At 44.4% G+C, this 14,984-nt stretch overlaps 1 protein-coding gene across 2 annotated transcripts; it reads left to right on the top strand.

The window, feature by feature from the left end:
* The first annotated feature begins 794 nt into the window (after positions 1 to 794).
* On the top strand, positions 795 to 5,744 carry LOC114604706 (basic helix-loop-helix transcription factor scleraxis-like). 2 transcript variants are annotated; one of them, XM_028745128.2, is made up of 3 exons: positions 795 to 1,485; positions 2,392 to 2,489; positions 4,327 to 5,744. In XM_028745128.2, exons 1-2 carry the CDS (start codon positions 1,003 to 1,005, stop codon positions 2,422 to 2,424), a joined length of 516 nt encoding a protein of 171 aa, XP_028600961.1. In that variant the 5' UTR covers positions 795 to 1,002; the 3' UTR covers positions 2,425 to 2,489; positions 4,327 to 5,744. The 2 variants fall into 2 exon arrangements, with proteins under 2 accessions (XP_028600961.1, XP_028600952.1); XM_028745119.2 differs by having other exon boundaries at positions 2,392 to 2,493.
* Positions 5,745 to 14,984: the final 9,240 nt, after the last annotated feature.

Genomic DNA, 14,984 nt, shown 5'->3' with positions numbered 1-14,984 from the left:
TGGACGTGAGAGTAACACCTACACTTTTAAAAATGTGTCCCAGAAATGCCTGTCTTTCCTAACAGTAGAAACCAGGGAAGAACTGTAGCTTAGTGGTAGAGCATCTGCTTCCCATGCAAAAATCCCAGGTTCAATTCATGGTGTCCTCAGAGTACAGCTGGGAACAATTCCTTCTTGAAACCCTGGAGAAAGGCCCTGTCAGCCACTATAGGTGGTACCTCTGGTTATGTACTTAATTCGTTCCGGAGGTCCGTTCTTAACCTGAAACCGTTCTTAACCTGAGGTACCACTTTAGCTAATGGGGCCTCCTGCTGCCGCCATGCGATTTCTGTTCTCATCCTGAGGTAAAGTTCTTAACCCGAGGTACTACTTCTTGGTTAGCGGAGTCTGTAACCCAAAGTGTTACAGTGAAGTACCACTGTACCAAGCTATATGGACTCAGTATAGTCTGATTCAGTATAATGCAGCTTCCTATGTACAGTATTTCAACATTTAAAATATGTAGTCACTGGGACTAAATTGCAAAAATGGTGTCTGAAAGGAAAACCTTCATGTCTATCAAGTGGCTGTTCTCTTAATACTGGGAAGCAAGATACTGGAGCAGCTTCTGGGAGGCATGGGGGGCTCTTTCTCTCCTGCTCAAGCACCTGAAGGGAGGATAAAGCACTTTGTGAAATTGAGGGCAAAGGTTGGGGAAAGGGCTTCCCTTTCCTTACTGCACATGCTCACTGCGGCTTCCCGGAGAGCTTGCACATTTTTACATGACAAGGGGGAAACAGGTGCACAGCTCCGGCGTAGCTGTGCAGCTACTTTGAGGTGGCAGCTCCACCTCCTTCGCCTTATTTACAGAGCAACCATATGCTAGATCTAAAAGGAGCAACCATTCAAAAAATGACCCTGCTGCTGGAGGGGAGTTGGGAGAGCAGCGGCTGATGCTAACAGGAGCAATGTGGCAGCTGCTGTGCATAAAAGTGATGGGGCCGAGGGGCTGCTGGGCTCACCATGAAGTCGAGCGGGGGTGCTGCATCCGACCTGGAGGAACTGGAGAGCGGCAGCAGCGAGAGCAGCTCCGGAAAATCCTTGACTTCCACCGGAGCCCAAGGGAAGCGCAAGCGGAAGAGCCCTCGGCTGAGCGGGCTGAGCAAGCAGAGGCAAGCTGCCAATGCCCGGGAGAGGGACCGAACCCACAGTGTGAACACAGCCTTCAGCACCCTCCGCACCCTCATCCCAACCGAGCCCGCAGACCGCAAGCTGTCCAAGATAGAGACCTTGCGCCTGGCCTCCAGCTACATCTCCCACCTGGCTAACATGCTGCTCCTACAGCAGCAGCAGCAGCAGCCACCGCAACAGAGCGAGAGCTTGGGGGAGGAACAGCTGCCTTCGAGGCAGCCCTGCTTGCAATACCAGCCTCTCCTGCAGGGCGGCGGCACAGCAACGGCACCAAGACCAATCTGTACCTTCTGCCTGAGCAACCAGAGGAAGCTGGTAAGGCTGGCATCTAGCACTCAGTAACACCCCCTACCCCCACCCCACACACATATACACTGCAAGCTGTGGCCTGCACAGATTTGGGTTGTTTTCAGCAGAGGTGTAGCAAGGGAGAATTTTGCAGCAAGGTGAGCTTCTGCTCTGGTCATCGGCTTTAAAGCCTGTGCCTGAACTGGCATCAAATTGAGGAACGTATCAGAAAGGTGAACTAGAGCTTTCATTTCCTCAGTGTGTCCAGTTGGGGAACCAAAATATGCACAGAAGAGACAATCCTTGTCTGAAACTGTTAGGGCACCGTGTGTGTGCGCACGCGCTTTTTCTTTTTAAAGCATGTTCCTTACAAAAACTCACTCCCTTCATGTGAGCATTGCTTGAATAAATGTGCAAAAGCTGCAGTTTGCTTTGTGTTGTAGCTGGGAAAAATAATTTGCATTTCCCTCTTATTTTGGGGATTTGCATCATCACCTGCCAAGTGTAGCATCCTGTTTACATTTGGGGCCTTTGTGTGTTTTCCTTTTATTTTGTTCCATACTGTATGAAGATTTTTCTCTTTCTCTTCCTCAATAGAATATTTTTTTAAAAAAAAAAAAGAATATTTCCCCCTTTTCTTTTAGCTTCATTGTGCCTGGTCTATTTTATAGCTTGCACTGAAAAGAATTTATATACATAAATTTCATATTTCATAACTGAGACTGTCAGTGTTTGAAATGTTCAGGCGTTTAAACCCCAACCAACCGTGAAGTGCACAGGTGAAGCTTATCTCTGCTTTGGTGGCTAGGACCTTTTATATTAACAGGTAAAATTTGGGTGACATGGCCACTGACAACTGAACTGAAATAAAACTTTAATGTATGGTTTATGTGCACTGCCTCGTTATAATGGATGGCTTTATTCTCTTTGCAGCACAGAGAAAGGGAGAAACATTTGTCTCTTTAAAAGCATTGTGGACACTGATTCAGAAGAGAAGCTTGCACAAATACCGGACTGGTTATAGAACAGTTGTAGGTAACCTCTCTCTCTCTCTCTCTCTCTCTCTCTCTGCCACTTATAGCATAATGTTTACACGGAAATCATGCAATTACATAAAAAAGGGAAAGGGGGGGAGGACTAACCCTGATCTGCACTTTGTTTTCCATTGCCACAAGCTTATTCAAAGGGGATTTTTGCAGTTGAAACTGAACACGGTGGGGAAAGTTGCACCTGGCGTGGCAGCTATTTTCGTGCAAGAAATGCTAAACCTAAGCAGCCAAGCCCTGATACTGATGCCTCCTAGACCTATGTCACATGATGGAACTTGAGCTGTCAAACACCAGGCGTCTCCTCTTAATGGGAGACTCTCATAATGCACCAGGCTCATAGCCTCTAGTTACCATTGGACGGCTAAGCCATGTCACACCGCCCCCTCTCTCTTTTTCAGTCAAAACCTCATTGGCCTCGGCTAGCAGATTCAAGGATTTCCCCTAAAATTGCGCATTAAAGGATCATACACCAATTACAGGAGAAGCACATACCCAAAGGCTAGAACGGTTGTACCCATTTTGTTTCTTGATCAACACAGTGTGGTTCCTTTTGCGTGTTGAGTCCCACAGTGCCACCCCCCCCCCCAATAATTCACACTTCAATTTTTGTTTAAGGTTTTTGGCATAATTTTGGCCACAACTTTATTCAAATACAAAAAATGTGAGTGGTTGCTTAGGCATTGGTTATGACTATCTGTCCTTGCCCCCCAAGGACAGAGCTGACACTTCCGGACACCACCGGAAGCCAGCGTGGGAAACAAGTATTGGGGGAGAAATGAAGCTGGGAATCAGACCCACACTTCTCACCCTCATGTTCCGGTGGGGCTTGCACGGCCCAAGTCCGGCTCCACGGACAAGGACGAAAAGACTGGCAAGCCCCTGGATTCCTTTAACGGAATTCCCTTTCCGCATCATTTGGAGGGATAGGCACTTACCCCTCCAAGCACCAATTTAACCAATGCCTAACCGCCAACCTTACAAGTTGTGACGATTTGCTACGCAGAAGGCAAAAACCAAATGGCACCAGCCAATCAGCCAAATGGCAAAATTCCTACCAGGCCCCCGCTCAAAGGCGGACGACCCCATGACAGGCATAGCAAGGTCAAGTGAACCAAAAAACCACCCTATAAAAGGGAGGGGGCGGGTGATCCGGTGCAAAACGGCCAAGAGGACGTCCCATCGTCTGGCCCCTATATTTAAAGCCTCTGATCCCTCCTTCGAATTGGCAACACTCAAAAATCCCCAGCAACCCAATTAACCCTTTAACGGCTTGGGTTCCACCAAATTTGCCTAGTCATGACACAGTGGCCTGTTCACCCAACCGCAACACGTGCTCTCTGTTAGGGAGAACACGCTTTGTCAGTCCGTGGGCCAGACAAGAAGAAATTAATTGCATTTAGCATATTATGTTTTTATTCTAAAAAAAAATAGTAGTTGTGTGGAAGATCAGGACAGAACTGACATTTCCCCCCTCTGCTCTACCATCCTGGTGAAAATACACCACCATGATTACGCACTGCTTTTACTTTCAAAGTAAAACAAAACCCATTAAATGCTTATGTCCATTTAATGTACCATTTAGTTTTTCCCCACCCCAGACAATTTCCTCTGTCCAGTCAAGATTTGCTCAAAATGAATCAAAATAACGTCCATCCTGTGTCCCTCAATAATAGTCAGCCCAGGGCCAGATTGCTTTTTGCTGTGTGTGAGAGACAATGTAGTGTAGTGACAAGTAAAAACCTGTTGTGATACGACCGCTTGCTTCTCCTCCCTCACAAGGTAGCTTAAGCATGTCTATTTTATCGTCTCTCTACTGCAGATGCTGAGGGAAGCCGTCATGTAACTTTGTACCCATGGTACTGAAATGAGCAAAGCACCCCGATGTCAGCTTCAGAACAAACCCATCTTTGGCCATGTGAATGTAGCCACAGACTTGCACCACAGCTCTGCTGTCAAATCAGCTTAGCCAAATGGCTCTGGAGGGAGATGCAGCCAAACTGAGAGGAGGTTCTCCACTTAGGCCTGAAACTTGAGAAGGGCTGTCGAGTGACTCAGGCCAATTCTTGAAACAGTGTGGGATCTTTCTAAATTTGTTCATCATTGAAGTGTGGAGCAGGGAAAGTTCCCAAGGGCCCTCTAAATTTATCTGCTCTCCTTGGTTACTCGCAAGTTGTGCCTGGACATTATCACTGGTGCTACAGTATCTGACTGCTGGTCGTCATGTAAGCATGCAATCTTTATTTTGAATTAAGCTGAGCAAGTTTTGGGAGGGTTTTTAAAGCCACTTTTCCAAACACGGGCAGAATAATAAAGCAAAACAACATTAGTTCACAGTATAGAGGTTTCTAAAATGGTCAGACAAAGCTTTCGTTAAGGAGACATATGCATGTGTTCAGGGTGGGAATAAGAGGTGTGTGCTTGCGCATGTGTGGAAACATTTTTGCACTGTGGTATGTCACCGTAACTTATGGCCTCATCTTTCATATCTAAAAGTAATTAATCCTACTCAGCTGGGGTGTTCGCTAGGTGACCTTGGGCCAGCCACTATTTCTCAGTTTAACCTACCTCACAGGGTTGTTGTGAGAAAAAACTGGGGATTGGAGGAGAACCCTGTATGTCACCCTGAGCATCTTGGAGGAAAGCTGGGTTATAAATGTAACAAACAAACAAACAAACAAATACAAAAATTAGGAAAAAGAAATAAATTGGGGAAATCAGTCGAGATTAACAATGCTCCGATAATGATTCTTCAGCATTCCTAAATAATAATAATAATAATATGTATATATTAATCCCTGAGTTAAGACACATGAAAGTAATGCTCTGTGGCATACATTTCACAATGTAAATGAATGTTAAATTCTCTTAGCCAGGCATCCCCAAACTTGGCTCTCCAGCTTTTTTGGGTCTACAATTCCCATCATTGCTGACCACCGGTCCTTCTAGCTAGGGATGATGGGAGTTGTAGCCCCAAAACAGCTGCAAGGTCGAGTTTAGGGATACCTGCTCTTAGCTATCACAAATCCTTCATCATAAATTTTGCTTACAGTCAAGGAAGAATATAGAGCAGGTTGGTTTAACCCTAAGTAAACCTCTCCCCTTCGGTGAAGCAACTTTTGTGGTCCTACTCACAACCATCCAAATTTCTGTGGCTTTTCCTGACAGGAAGCTTAAATACAGCTACCAGTTTTGGAGACAAAATGAACCAGCATGTCAGAGTGTATTTTATTTTATTTTTTTAAAAAAAAAAACAACTACTAAGCTAGGGTTTGTTGATAGGCAGTTTGAACGAATATGAAACACATTCCACTTCTTCTTCACAGTCTGGGGGTCACTGCCCTGTTCTGATGGCCATTTTCCCCCTTGTGCCCATGACAGCTCCTTGCTCATAATAAGTCAACTGTCATATTTCCCTCAAGCAGACTTGGGGATTTTGCACACCTCTGACAAAGCTACACAGCTCAGACTGAGTAGAGGTGGCCTGCATGCAGTTAACAAGCCTCATGCTGACCCATTTATAACAAAGTGGTCATCATAGGCACAAGAAAAGCGTCAGCCATCAGGTCCTATTTAGTGACTGGTTCATATGAATTTTGTTCACATTTTGGGCATACATCCCACCTTCATTTTCTATTGCACTCCTGTAATTTTCAAAATGTTACATGCACTTTTAATAATTATCTTTCAATTGCTTTGGAAAGAATAATCATATTCTAAAGGAGGACCGGATTATGACCCTTTGTCAGTTCTAAAGAAAGCAGGTGTTCCAAACAGGCCAATTTCCCCACTATTCTGTTGCAATGGTTGGGGGGAAATGCCCTTGCAGAATGTTTTCTATTTTAGAGCTCTTAAAGGGACATAAGGGCTTTCTCCTTCTTAGAAGTTGATGCCCGTGCTACTTAATTTTTAAAAAGTCTTTTGCAACGGGAATAAATATAGTCTGCTGTTCTTTTTTTTACCAGAAATAGTAGACTATTCCATTACAGTACACTTCATCCACACTATCCTTTCATAAACAGGTAAATAGCTCCCCCCCCCCAATATAAATAGATTAGATAGATAGATAGATAGATGATAGATAGATAGATAGATAGATAGATAGATAGATAGATAGATGATAGAGATAGATGATAGATAGATAGATGATAGATAGATAGATAGATAGATAGATAGATAGATAGATAGATGATAGATAGATAGATGATAGATAGATGATAGATAGATAGATAGATAGATAGATAGATAGATAGATAGATAAATGATAGATAGATGATAGATATATTAAGCTCATCCACCCAGTCTTTTTGATTTCACCCCCCTTTAATTATACATATAATGTCATATATATATATGCGCAGTCCTGATTTCCTTAAGTAACCAGCACATGAGCAGGGACCTAGAACTATGCATATAACTGTACAAAAATACTTAGCATTCATGAAATTATGCTGCAGAAGTATAGTCCCGCATGGGACTTGAGTCCTTGAAATGCATGATGGACATACATTTTGCAAATAATTTTGCTTTAAGAAAAAGCACGAGCAGCCTGGATGCTCAATGGAAGAGACAATCCAATATGGGCAAAGCTCGATTGGAACAGAACAGTCAAATTCTGCGTATAAATCCATTTAAAACGAAGGCGTCCTCTGTCCTTAATCCTAAGATTTAAATAGCTCCTCCTAAAAATTTGGGTGGTTTTACAGTTCTTTCTACTGGGCCCATGCATGAATATTTATGCTGATAACTACTAACAGAAGTTAAGTGTTTGGTTTGTGAGATCATGAAAGTCAGCAATCAAACGAATATGACTCAGTTGATTACTATATCCTACAGTGTATAGTGAGGCAAGACTTTAATCTTCAAGTTGTTCTAGCTAAGGCTCCCAAGTCCATAAGCAGCTATGCTTCTGATGCTTCCCCACACCAAGGCCTCTCCAGGCAGCTGAGGGATGCAGCCAACCCTAAGCAGACCTAAAGTTCATCGCAAGCGCATGAACTTTTTCTTAAGCAGCCATTTACCTTCTGCCAAGGTTGTTGCAACTTTGCATTGGCAAGACTGCATCTGCTTCTGGATCACACCCACAACTCCAGGATCCTTTACCCTTTTGGGATTTGGGGCTCTTTCAATGTTATTTTGGTGATAACTGGCCACGTACAGTTGGTTGCAGCAATTTAGAGGTCAGGATTTCCAAATACTAACTTTGAGACCCTGTGTCCACCATTGAATCTCTGAATTTGCAGTTCACTACCCCACACACTTAGGGACGCGGGTGGCGCTGTGGGTAAAAGCCTCAGCGCCTAGGGCTTGCCGATCGAAAGGTCGGCGGTTCGAATCCCCGCAGCGGGGTGCGCTCCCGCTGCTCTGTCCCAGCGCCTGCCAACCTAGCAGTTCGAAAGCACCCCCGGGTGCAAGTAGATACATAGGGACCGCTTATCAGCGGGAAGGTAAACGGCGTTCCGTGTGCTGCACTGGCTCGCCAGATGCAGCTTTGTCACGCTGGCCACGTGACCCGGAAGTGTCTGCGGACAGCGCTGGCCCTCGGCCTCTTGAGTAAGATGGGCGCACAACCCTAGAGTCTGTCAAGACTGGCCCATACGGGCAGGGGTACCTTTACCCCACACACTTAGGGATGCGGGTGGCGCTGTGGGTTAAACCACAGAGCCTAGGACTTGCCAATCAGAAGGTCGGCGGTTCGAATCCCCGCGATGGGGTGAGCTCCCGTTACTCGGTCCCTGCTCCTGCCAACCTAGCAGTTCGAAAGCACGTCAAAGTGCAAGTAGATAAATAGGTACCGCTCCAGCGGGAAGGTAAACGGCATTTCCGTGTGCTGCTCTGGTTCGCCAGAAGCGGCTTAGTCATGCTGGCCACATGACCCGGAAGCTGTCTGCGGACAAACGCTGGCTCCCTCAGCCAATAAAGCGAGATGAGCGCCGCAACCCCAGAGTCAGTCACGACTAGACCTAATGGTCAGGGGTTCCTTTACCTTTAACCTTACCCCACACACTAACCTTGTAGCTGTGTTCCTATACGTGTGCACATACTATGCTGTCATAGTTTATGCATTTTTTTAACCATATGGGTAGAAAGCAGAATTGAGTACCATTTATCTGCTGCAAGCCAACTGCTTGTTCTGGACATGCAGGCTCTAACACACAGCTGGAACTCCCTCACCTGCATAATAAACCCCGCTGTCATGCAGAGGGGCTGTGCAAAAGGGTATTCTTTGGAGCAGAATATCCAGACTGACTATGCTGCAAAATGTTTCAGTTCACTTGGGTGCTTTTTTGCATTTATATGGAAGCACTGGGAAGGGGGATGATCACTGCAGAGGGTTGGACCAGATGACCCTTTGGATTCCTTCCAACTCGACATGTCTATGTTTCTATTACTAAACTTGCTGCCGTACTTGTGAACAACACAAACATTCAACAAACACTATCCCTTCCATCAAGAAACCATAGAACTAACAGATGTATGACCTATATATGTGTGTGTGTGTCTTTTCCCAACAACAGCCTTATGGTATTAAAGAAATATGTCCCAACACAAGAACAACAACAACAAGGTTTGTTGCTGATACAATTGCACATTGCCATGCTCATACATACCTGTTGAATTTGATGCATTCATCTGATGTGAATAAGGCTACAGCAGTCACACAGAAACACAAGCACAAAGCACAACTAGGGCCCACAATGTAGCCCATCAAGCACACATTATTTGCAAGTTCCATTGAAACGAGCAGGGCTTTCTGAAAGGTCTGAGAAATTATTTCACTGGCTAAAAATATTGCACAACAGACCTACGCTACATAAATCTTTCCGAATTAGTTCAGAAAATAGTCCAATGTTCTGGGCAAGCACGGCCATTCAGAACATTTATTTCTAGGTTGAGAGACATCCATTTCCTTTACATGAAAACAAAAACAAAGCACTTTGATACATAATTAGCGTTTGCAAAGTTGAGTTTGCAAGAAAAGACAATTTCAAAAAGCTGATATCAGGTATCCAAAGACTCTGCAACCCAAGCAAAACACACTTCACAGGTGCAACCTGTCCTTCTACACACAAACTGCAGGTCTTTGCAACACCTGAAAAACTTATCTGAAAGGTGCCCTTACCTAGTAGAGCAAGGGTGGACAACCTGTGGTCTTCCCAGCATATTTGAGTCCAACTCCAATCAGCCCTTGCCAAGCATAGCCAATGATCAGGGGCAATGAGAGCTGTAGCCCAGCAATGTCTGGAAAGGTTACAGGCGCTCCACTCCTGTACTAGGACTTGTTTTGATAGGGCATGAGAGGTGCAGGTGGGGAAAAGAATTGGTTACCTCTCCTGTACTAGTACTACCTCTCACAGCAGAATCCAAGCCACTGTTGCCTGTTAATGCATATTCTCTTGTTTACAAACCTGGCAACATATCCTTCAAGGCACCCAGCGACAACATTCATCCAAACGTATGCAGTAGTTATTGAACTTGTCGACCAAAGAGCAACCATGCCAAAAGAAGAACTTCGCCTGAGGAAAAGGCCAGGCAGCTGTCAGGTTTAGATAGGATCAGGCAGCTGGGACTCCTCCACCTGAAAGAGGGCTTTGTACTTTGAAGCTGAGCCTTCCTAGGAAAGAAACAATATGTTCAGAATGAAGAACAGCAAACTCAAATGGGCTTTCAGCCAATAAAAAAAAAACCTAAAGGGTTTGAATAAGCCATGCATTTTGAAATACGTTCCAGTCAGACAGGTGTGTTGGTGGCAACACGTATTGCCGATGAACATGAATACATCAGGGCAAATGTAAAAGTACATTTGTGAAAAATGTGAAAGCAAAGTAAATCTAGAAGAAGAAGAAGAAGAAGAAGAAGAAGAAGAAGAAGAAGAAGAAGAAGAAGAAGAAAATATGGCTACGTTGGCTAGAAGTGACACTAAATATACATGTGTCATTTAAAATAGCCAGTTTTTAAGCTTCCCTGTGCCTAATAATTTAATTGAAGTAACTCATATCAAATAGAACAGCATTCTGTGTTTCTTCACTAGTTGGTATCAGCCAATTACATGTGGCAGTGAAATGGTGATCATCATGGTGTCAGGACACATGAAAACACATTAGAGCCAACATTAAAGGTAAAGGTACCCCTGCCCGTACAGGCCAGTCTTGACAGACTCTAGGGTTGTGCGCCCATCTCACTCTAGAGGCCGGGGGCCAGCGCTGTCCGGAGACACTTCTGGGTCACGTGGCCAGCGTGACATCGCTGCTCTGGCAAGCCAGAGCCGCACACGGAAACGCTGTTTACCTTCCCGCTAGTAAGCGGTCCCTATTTATCTACTTGCACCCGGGGGTGCTTTCGAACTGCTAGGTTGGCAGGCGCTGAGACCGAGCAGCGGGAGTGCACCCCGCCACGGGGATTCGAACCGCCGACCTTTCGATCGGCAAGCCCTAGGCGCTGAGGCTTTTACCCACAGCGCCACCCATGTCCCAACCAGAGCCAACATTAATGTTATCTTATTCTTGTCTTTTCTAGGAGACCCAGACATCTACCTGGATATATCCTTAATCTGCTCATCTTCAAGCCACATTGCCTTGTTTCTCTTAGAGGAGAAATTAGTACATTTAGATCTGTGGAAAATAATCCACAAGTGGGGATCCATGAATGTTTCATGGTTGGTGTGGCGATTGGGTTCAAAAGACATCTGAGCTCTGGTGAGACACCATTGTTAAAACATCTGTGCTGGCTGCAGGACCATGCAGAGCTTGTCTGAGGCCTGGGGCAGGAGTCTTCTTAAGAGTAAAATTATAAGCTAAAAGAAGAAAAAGCAGCCGGTCCCTGGCAGCACCCCACTCCACAGCTGGTTTAGCCCTCCAAGGCCCAGGGCAAGTGTACACAGCTAGCCACCCCCTCTGCCTGGGCCTGACTGGCAGTCCATCTGCTACCAAGCCAAGTTCAAAGTCTTTGTATTAATTTACAACTTGGGTCCAAGTCACTTAGGGAGTGCCTGAACCCTTATATCCTAGCTCAGTCACTGGGATCATCTATCTGTAGGAGTGTTGCTGGTTGTGTCCCAGGTTAGTGAGGCTCATGTGGCATCAGCACAAAACCAAGCTTTTAGTGTAATTGGTCTAGTCCTGTGGAATGTTCTTCCAGCAGGGATTTAGCAGGCGTCTTCAATATTGACTTTTAAATGTTTGCTGAAAACTTTCCTTTGCATCTAGGCTTATGCAGACAAGTGAGATTAAACACTTTCTGTAATAGTAAACTGGCAAACTGTTTAAATAAGAATAACCTCTGCTTTTTATTTTGCATATATAATGGTTGTAAACTGCTTTGATATTTTTGATGAAATTGCAGTATACACAGGGTGTGGGTGGGTGTATGGATAGATGAATACATGTGTGTGTGTGTGTGAGAGAGAGAGAGAGAGAGAGAGTGAGTGTGTGTGTACACACCAGCTTATATTAGTTTTAAATACAACCCAGAAAAAAATAAGCACTTTAACTCCGGTTGAGATAAATGAGGAAAATAAAATTCAACACCCCCCCCCCCACTGAACTCAGTCATATTTAGAGTTACAGAATTAGCATTCATTTATTTCCAGGTGCAACTATTTCTACCTCCCTCCATAACATATATGGATTGACAATAAAATGAATAGCAGGAGATAGTCGGACCATTTCCTTGCCAGAATATCAATTCAGCCTTCAGGCATTTGAGCTAAAATCTGTAGGCACCTAACAATTAACTCCAACTAGCACCTGCAGGACTCTTTAATTCCTCTACTTCATAGACAGAGCTTTCCAAAATGTGTGTCGCGACATGTTAGTATGTCAGCTGAAGTGTTGTAGGTGTGCCATGCAAACGCTACCTATGCTCCTCCCGGGGCTGGAAAGGGGTTAGTTTAACCTCTGTTTTGCTAGTAAAACTGAATTATTGCGTTGAGAAATGATGCATAAGAAGTGTGACACCAACATGAAAAGTTTTGAAAGCTCTGTTAGGAAATATAGATGTCTAACCCATTAATTTGAGTACTATTCTGACATTTAAAAATGTGAATGGAAGTGAATATTTAATTTATTCACACTGAAAACTGAAATGCTGCTTTGTTACTTATGCATGACATGGAGGTCTTCTGGTTCCATACTCAGGGTCCTGATAATCTATTTTCTTTGGTTCTGTGCTTCTTAATATTGGGGTTATATGTTTGGTCTTTCTGAAAGGTCAGGCTCTATTGGATTATAGCACCAAACTGGATATTGCTCAGAGATCTACACAGGTATGACCCAGCAAAGGTCAGCAGTAGTCCAATACTTTGTTCAAGTGTGGAGAGTTATAAATAGAGGGTGAAAATATAGTTCTATATAAACAGGTGATGTGTGCTAGCCTTCTAAGGTCATTACAAACAGTCCAGAGAAGATTCGTGCCTGATTCAACCAAAAGCTGATCAATATATGAATAAAAGGAATCAAGAATTTCTGGATATTTGAACTTTACAAAAGTCTTGAACGATAATTTCCATTGGGAGCTCATATATTTAGTTCCTCTAAAAATTGCTTTGTGCTGTGATTCAATAAGTGTGTAGCTAAAGTTTTAATCAATTGTTGTCAAGGTTTCAACTGGGTAGCCTTACCTGAAAAATAAATCATGCTATTAAAAAAATAAAATGCAGCACTTCAAATTATCACAGACGTATTCTAAAATTAAATTTTGTGTCAAGTCTTATAGATAACACTTCGCGTGAGATTATAAATTCAGGTTGCCAGGACAACATTTACGAAGGAAGAGTGCTCTGGGCCTGTAAAGATGCCTGAAGCAGGTTTATACCATCCCTTATTTGTAGCTGTTTGAGAAGGAAACTGCCTAAGCATTGTTCTAAGAAGATTAGCATCTGCATGAAGCAGACCTTCTGCTACTGGCACACTTTCAACCATGCCTATTTTATCTTTTAGGGTTTTTTCCAAAGGGGTTTAGCTGATGTGGGCAGCTGAAATCCCAGGTGTATAGAGATCCCAGGTGTATAGAGGTGTATACGGACGCAGGTGGCGCTGTGGTCTAAACCACAGAGCCTAGGGCTTGCTGATCAGAATGTCAGCGGATCGAACCCCACAACGGGGTGAGCTCCCATTGCTCCTGCTCCTGCCAACCTAGCAGTTTGAAAGCACATCAAGTGCAAGTAGATAAATAGGTACTGCTCTGGTGGGAAGGTAAACGGCGTTTCTGTGCGCTGCTCTGGTTCGCCAGAAGCGGCTTAGTCATGCTGGCCACATGACCCGGAAGCTGTACGCCGGCTCCCTCGGCCAATAAAGCGAGATGAGCACCGCAACCCCAGAGTCGTCCGCGACTGGACCTAATGGTCAGGGGTCCCTTTACCTTTACCTTTACCTTTAACTGATGTGGGCAGTTGAAATCCCATGTGTATAGAGATCCAAAGGAGGACAATAGCCTATCTCTCTTTATCTTTACCACTTTATAGCCCCAGCAGACTTTCAAAGCAGCTTACAGAAGATTCCCACAGTAAAAAAAGAGAAAAAATTCAAATCTTGTTCCAGCAGCGGGAGTAGCATGGTATTCCTATGATTGGAGAACAAATGTTTGCTATCCAACAAATTCAGATCTCTTAGCCCCCTTCATCAGGGATTTTCAAACAGAGAAGTTCCATCTTCGGGTATACTGCCTCCCTCTTCTATTGTGGCAGGATTAGCTGGGTAGCATGCTGTGTTCTTATCCTTGGTTTTCCCTGGTTTTGCCATTTGGTGGCGGCATACTAAGTAGTAGAGCCTGCTGATAACCTCTGAGGGAAAGGTATAGGGCAGAGCAGCTGGAATTCACTCAGCTCAAGATGGAGGCAAGCTTCCCCTTGCTGATGAAGTTGCTGGACTTCTGTTCCCTGAAGCAAGGGAGTGGAGCTGAGTGGCTGGATCTTGCTCAGCCAATGATGGAGAAACAGAAGCAGAAATAATAAGACTTCAAAGCAGTGCTATTTTTCCAGAAAAAGAGGTTCTGGGGCGGGGGGGGGGAGCCCTGCAGCAAAGTGATTCACCTGCATCATGCATGAACAGAGGACACATATCTTATACGAGGATGAATAGGTTATATGACTCTGCTGTATTAGTGCCTTCCATCATCCATATCAACAGTCTCCAGTCTGAGATGACAGCGGAGACCAGTAATGTTAGCAACTCTTGGAATAAAGGTTGTGCCTGCTCCTCATATATCACAGAACCACTGGGAATTATAGGGGGCGTAGCTTAGATTTCACTTTTCTTTCCTGAAATAGTCCATTTTCTCTGAAAGAGAGAATGTGCTGTTCTATCAGGCAGAGCATACTTGAAAGAAAAATGATGATGAACCCCCCCCCCCATCCTTACTCAGATTGTGAATTTAAAGATAAGCCTACATTCTGCTGCCACCCCGAAGGTCCTGAGATGCATTACGGTCAGAAGAAAGTATGACTTCAAATTTATTCTTGTGGGACAAATGAACCGAGATACA

Source organism: Podarcis muralis, chromosome 1 (assembly GCF_964188315.1).
Source record: "Podarcis muralis chromosome 1, rPodMur119.hap1.1, whole genome shotgun sequence".
NCBI lineage: Eukaryota > Metazoa > Chordata > Lepidosauria > Squamata > Lacertidae > Podarcis > Podarcis muralis.
Note: the sequence above shows the minus strand (reverse complement) of the source record. Positions and strands in the feature narration are given on the sequence as shown.